At 33.7% G+C, this 5,963-nt stretch overlaps 1 protein-coding gene across 1 annotated transcript; it reads right to left on the bottom strand.

Annotated features, from left to right (window-relative positions):
- Positions 1 to 2,770: 2,770 nt before the first annotated feature.
- Positions 2,771 to 5,007, bottom strand: LOC149139012 (potassium transporter). The gene is made up of 3 exons (XM_089447137.1): positions 4,509 to 5,007; positions 3,493 to 3,556; positions 2,771 to 3,171 (listed from the first exon to the last, which is right to left on the bottom strand). The coding sequence occupies exons 1-3, from the start codon at positions 4,854 to 4,856 to the stop codon at positions 3,002 to 3,004; spliced, it is 582 nt and encodes a 193-aa protein (XP_089303263.1). The 5' UTR covers positions 4,857 to 5,007; the 3' UTR covers positions 2,771 to 3,001.
- Between the last annotated feature and the right edge of the window lie 956 nt (positions 5,008 to 5,963).

Raw genomic sequence — 5,963 nt, 5'->3', positions numbered from 1 at the left:
GGTTATGGCGGGGGAACAACACGAGAAGGAATTACAAGAGGCATTCAGGGTGTTTGACAAGGACTGCGACAGTTTTATCTAAGCGGTAGAGTTGAAGAGTGTGCTCACTAGGCTTGGATTAGCCAACGCTGAAGATGCTGAGTAGATGATTTGTATTGTTGAGTCAGCATTGAGCACTGGGAGCCAGGATTCACATGGAAGAGCTATCGAAGAGTGTTGTTCCTCTCAAGTGGTTTGGTCTCCTTTTTCATCTTAAAGCAACAGTTGTAGGAATTGGTTGTGTGAGGGGACGAGATGTGTGCAGAGGTAAGCCACGACGCCATGCTAGTGCACACTATGAAGATGGCAAGAATGGAAGTGAAAGCGGGAAATAGGAGCCTGTGAGCAAGAGCCCTCATCAATTGCGAAGGAAACGCATTTCAGAGGCGTGAGGAAAAGGCCGTGGGGGCGATTTTCTGCCCAGATCAGAGAGATCTGGACAGTGTCAACTGGAGGTTTACCACCCTCTTCTTTCCCTTTGGGTCAACTTGATGGAATTGGATTTTGGGAAGGTAAAGACATTAAGCCTGATCAACTCAATATAAAATTGCAATTCATTAGAATTGCAAACTAAAAAAATTCCAAAGAGAAATAAATTAATGTGGTATTTATAAATGTTTTAGAATTAGAAGCATTGAGCCTAGCTAATTCAATGCAGTGGTTTTTTAATAATTAGTTACTCTAACAAATTGCGGGCGCAGGTGAATCAAAAAAAAAAAAAAGAGGATGCAAAGACACTTTGTGGTGGATAATAAGGTTGAAGCGCAACAAATATTGATTTTGTGCAACAATGACATTGGAAATTAAATGATGATGGACAATCGAGTTTGTGTGAGTTTGTGGAATAGACTCATAATCATGGTGAGTTATGAGTCACATATTGTAATTAGAGCAAATCTACATGTCATATATTGTTTTGTAATGGTTAGTTGTGGTCCTTGAAATGTTTTATGTACCTACTATAAGACCCAGAGAGGCATGCATACCCTTTGTTATGTGTTCCCTATGTTAGAGAGTTTTAACACCCTGGAAGAGTGTGTCATTCAAGATGGATACACTTGGGTGGGCTGAATTGGTTTTAGACTCGATGATGTGAAATTTTATATTTAGGGGGAGTTCATCCAGAGGTTGGATGAACCATGTATGTGAAGGACTTCCTAGTACACTAATGGTTGCAGCGGATGGGAGCCAATCCATGCATTCCAGTAGATGGTTGTTCCTTTATATGGACATCGACAATTGCATGAACAAAGTACAAGGTGTAATTACTAGACTGGACCAGATATAGACCTTGCAGATTGATATTGAGACAAGTAGTCATTAAGGGGGAGCGTTGGAAAATGTAATTCCTACTTGTCTCAGTTGTGACTTTCTATGTAAAGGAGTTTGTTCTTATTTCTTAGGGTTGTTATATCTAGATGTTCCTAGATATAACAACCCTAAGGAATAGGAACATACTCCTTTACATAGAAAGTCACAACTGAGACAAGTAGGAATTACATTTTCAAACACTCCCCCTTAATGACTACTTGTTTCGATATCAATCTGCAAGATCTACGTTTTGGTCTAGTCTGGTAATTACACCTTGTACCTTGTTCATGCAATTATCGATGTCCATTTAAAGGAACAACCATCCACTGGAATGCATGGGTTCACAACCGCTCACACTCCATAAAAGGTGTGGCTAGGTCATTTATATGCATCTTTCTTTAGTTCCACCAATTGCGAATCTGTCAACCAGTTTTTAACTATTTTTAAGTTAAAAGAAAAACTTTCCTTATGCAAGAAATGACAATATGGCCATTCAAATTAAAACATACATAAAGGCAATGCATATGTACTCAATCCCATTACATCAAACTATGATATTCTCTCTGAGTATGATTATATATACAAACATTTTTTCAAGTCAACATGAATACCTTTTTTTATAAACAAGTGAAAATATCATATTATTTACTTCAAAAGAAAGAGATTGAGCATTCTCACTTGAATGAAAACATACATTCCAAGATAACATGTTTATAATCAATGTAGTTTTAACAAATGAAAGTTTTCACTGTCTAATATGATTTTATAATAAAAATTTAAAATATAAATTAAATTTATTATATTATTTAAAAAAATAATAATAATATTTCCATTCACTAATTATATATATATATATATATATATATATATATATATATATATATATATATATATATATATATAATTTAAAATAAAATAAAATATTTTATTTTAATAATAATTATAATATTAATTTAAAATAGATAATTTCAATTTTTCAAATAAATCCACATAAATGTACAAAATCCAAAATAAATTAAACCCATACCGGTTGCTGCCCAGGAAAAAGCTCAAGGAATCACTCTAAAATCCTCTTTTGGTTGGGTATATTGTCACCCAATATTAATATGACATTCATTATTAAGTTACAAGATGTCCATATAGGTTTTAGTATCAATTAGGAACCAGTACATTAGTTCAGACAAAAGTTTAAAGTACACACAATTAGCAAGGAGGAGCAGAAGTTCAAAGCAGATAGGTTTCTATTTTTGGATAACATTGAGCATTTTCTACCACACATTGTTATTAAGAGAAAAACAGCATAGAATATTTTCTCCCCATATTATTAAGATAAAAATCTCAATTATTAAATGAAAAATATAGTTTGATATTAAAAAAATTCCCAACAAAAAAATCCAAATTTTTAAATGGAAAATGGAGATGAAAGCACAAAAATGAAAATACTTTTATAATACAGAGATGAAGAGTTGAGACAAATTACTTATTGATACTTGGATTCTTCAGCTTATAGCTATAAATGGTACCATTGAGGTCCATTGCCATCTAAAATATTGCAGTTCCACAGATCAGAGGTGTTATGATACAAGATTTTGAGAAATGCAGAGAAACGGCGCTGGAATCATCTGCCCAATAAAGAGAAATAAAAGTGGATTTATTTTCCAAACAGGCGAGTGAAAAAGTTCCCTGATTCACCCTTCTCCATACAAGCAACATGGGCATATCGACCCATCATGTCAACATTCCTGGGCTCATTACTGGTGTCTTTCTTGCATATTTTGCAGGTCTTATCTACCCATCCCTCTTCCACATACTCTCCCTCAACTGCTTACCACAAACATGCTCTGTTTGTCAGAACTATTCAACCATTCAAATGAAAAATTTTAAGACAATCATAAGATAAAGTAATAGTTTAATGTGAAATGAAAGGCACTATAAGGACCTGCCACAAACATGCTCTGTTTGTCTTTGTCAGAACTATTCAACCATCCAAATGAAAAAATTTAAGACAATCATAAGATAAAGTAATGTTTAATCCAAAATGAAAGGCACTATAAGGACCTTCCACAGCAGAAGAGGAGGTTGATACTACCATAAAACAATAATTTCAATGAAAATTAAATAAACAATGATATAGAAAATTACCCTCCACATATCCTTTAAAAAAATCCTTGTAAGTCCCACCAATTTTCCTCCTCAGAGCGGCATACTGTCACCAAACAGAGCTAAATTATTCTTCAATATATATATTTTGAAGAAATTAAAATTATACATATGACACTTCAGATTTGATAATCATGACAATTCACGTTTACTAAGCTCAATCAAATTGATTTAGTTGATTTTAAACCAATTAAAATTTAGTTATTATAATTACATTTTTAATATATGCTAAATATTTTCAGAAAAAATAATATGAATAAGAAGCTTTAAACAATTTCAATAATATGGAAAATATTTTCATAAAAAATAAGTTGAATTTAACTCAGTGTAGTATTGTAGATTTTGATAATACTTTGGAATTTAAGATATAAGAGTAAGATTAATTTTCATTTTAAATTATTAGACTTTTATCCAGAATATTCAGAAATCTATTATTATTACTGAAAATAATATAAATAAGAAGTTATATATATATATATATATATATATAGGGTCATTTTTGGTGGTTTTACCTAAATTCAAGTTTTGGTTAATGATATGATGAGCTATAATGCTTTGATAAATATTGTTATATTATTTTAGAGTCGTGTGGTGGTTAAATATTATTTTTTTTATTTAGATTCAAGTCTCTGTAGATGATATGATAACCTATAATACCTTGATAAATATTGTCATATTGGCTTAGAGCTCTCTGAACTCTTAATTGAGTATATTTGGCGGCTGACCTATCTAGGTTCAAATCTTTGTTAATGATATGATAAGCTATAATGCCTTGATAAATATTGTTATATTAACTTAGATAGCTTCGCTTTTTCTGAACTCTTAATTGAGTATACTTGTGGATTGCCCAAATAACTGCTACTCTACTCTAACTCGCTGAAAGAAAGTAATTTCATTGGCTGAAAGAAAGTAATTTCATTCTTTGTATCTATATAACTATGCTGAAAATTGGAAATATATATATATATATATATGCTAAACATTGTAAATTTATTTACCTGCTCTCTGCTCATTTTCTCTCCGGATTTGGTGGCATCTCTTGCATCCTCTAAGAGCACTGCGTCCTCCTCAGATCTGACTTGAGAGAAATCTAGCGCCTCCGTGATGCTTCCGAACAGAGATTGCTTCGTCTTCTTCCGCTCCTCATCACTGGCTTTCTCGTTCTCAGCCCCCTCTGCCATGGCCCTGACAGCGCGCGGAACCGCTCGCCGGAGCTTCAAATAGCTGGCTACGGCCAAATCTGGGGAAGGAACTGAGCCGCCATTGTAGGCATACGAGGAAGAGAGAACAGGGGACACCGAACTGCCATAACGTAACGGCATTCGTCCACAAGTTAGAGATTGCATCAATGGCTTAATCTTGCTGGTTATCGTGGAGGGGAGTGCCTCACTTTACACTTTAAGCTATGGATGCACATAGCCATGGATGTTCTGTGTGTACAAGTTAATGGAGCTGTGGGAGTGATGGGATATGTTAGCCATTCAGAGGGTTTGTGACAGAGAGGAATCCACATCAGGTACATATTGAAGCATGAGGGAGATATTGAATAACGTGGCTGCATGGGAGCCTTAGTCCTGCAATAGATAGAAGCATGAGGGAGATAATGAATAACGTGGCTGCATGGGATACATATTGCCATATATCTTAATTGGATACGTGCATTAAAGTGAAGGGTCAATGTTTTGCAATTTTTATTGATTAATTCAAAGAGGATAAAATGGTCAACGTTCTATTGGGAGAGATATAAAATGTATCTGTGAATTTTGGAATTTTTTTAATCGGAATAATATATATATATATATATGTGTGTGTGTGTGTGTGGGAGGTAAATTTTTAACCAGTTTGGTATGGTATGTTTAGTTTTTTATTTGAAAAATTATATCAATGGTAAATCAGAGTTTTTTAACATCTAAATATTAAGTTCCAGAAAATCTAATGATAAAACCAAAGTTTCTTCAACATCCAAATATTAAGTTTATGAAAGTTTAGCAAAAAACATAGAGGCTGCTCTCTAGGTCTTTAGAGTTTAATCTACTCTTGAATATATAGACAAAAAAACTGACAAAAGGAGCTAAAAAAATGAGAAAAATGATGACCTGTTAATTAGACTTAGAAGAGTCTAATACATCCACTATGATTGGCTCTTTGATGTTGCCTGGAAAGCAACCTAGATTCAAAAAAAACCCAGATGGTCTTCAATTCATTTCAGGAATCTATTTAGAGGCTTAAGGAAAAGATGTAACTCATCCAATATGAGGAGGATTTCCTTCTTCGCTTCATTGTCAGTGAACACTACTTGGCCCATCATAATTTTCAAATGCCAATAGATATCTACAATATACATGTATTAACTATATCTTCCTCTGTTGTTCCCTATGCCAGGTACATAGTCCTAGTCCCCTTCCTCTCCATCCACTTTGATATTTATCCAACATTCTCTCTCTCATGCAATG

This window comes from Pinus tabuliformis, chromosome X, assembly GCF_031772625.1.
Source record: "Pinus tabuliformis cultivar Carrire ecotype Pingquan chromosome X, CPIR1, whole genome shotgun sequence".
NCBI classification, from domain to species: domain Eukaryota; kingdom Viridiplantae; phylum Streptophyta; class Pinopsida; order Pinales; family Pinaceae; genus Pinus; species Pinus tabuliformis.
This window is presented reverse-complemented; position numbering and strand designations above follow the sequence as displayed.

Excerpts from the sequence above, each read along its gene's own strand:
- LOC149139012 (XM_089447137.1), bottom strand. The coding sequence starts at position 4,856 with ATGCAATCTCTAACTTGTGGACGAATGCCGTTACGTTATGGCAGTTCG. Across the intron at positions 3,557-4,508 it reads AGAAAATGAGCAGAGAGCAG|TATGCCGCTCTGAGGAGGAA; the intron begins GTAAATAAATTT and ends GTTTGGTGACAG. Across the intron at positions 3,172-3,492 it reads TTTTAAAGGATATGTGGAGG|TTGAGGGAGAGTATGTGGAA; the intron begins GTAATTTTCTAT and ends TGTGGTAAGCAG.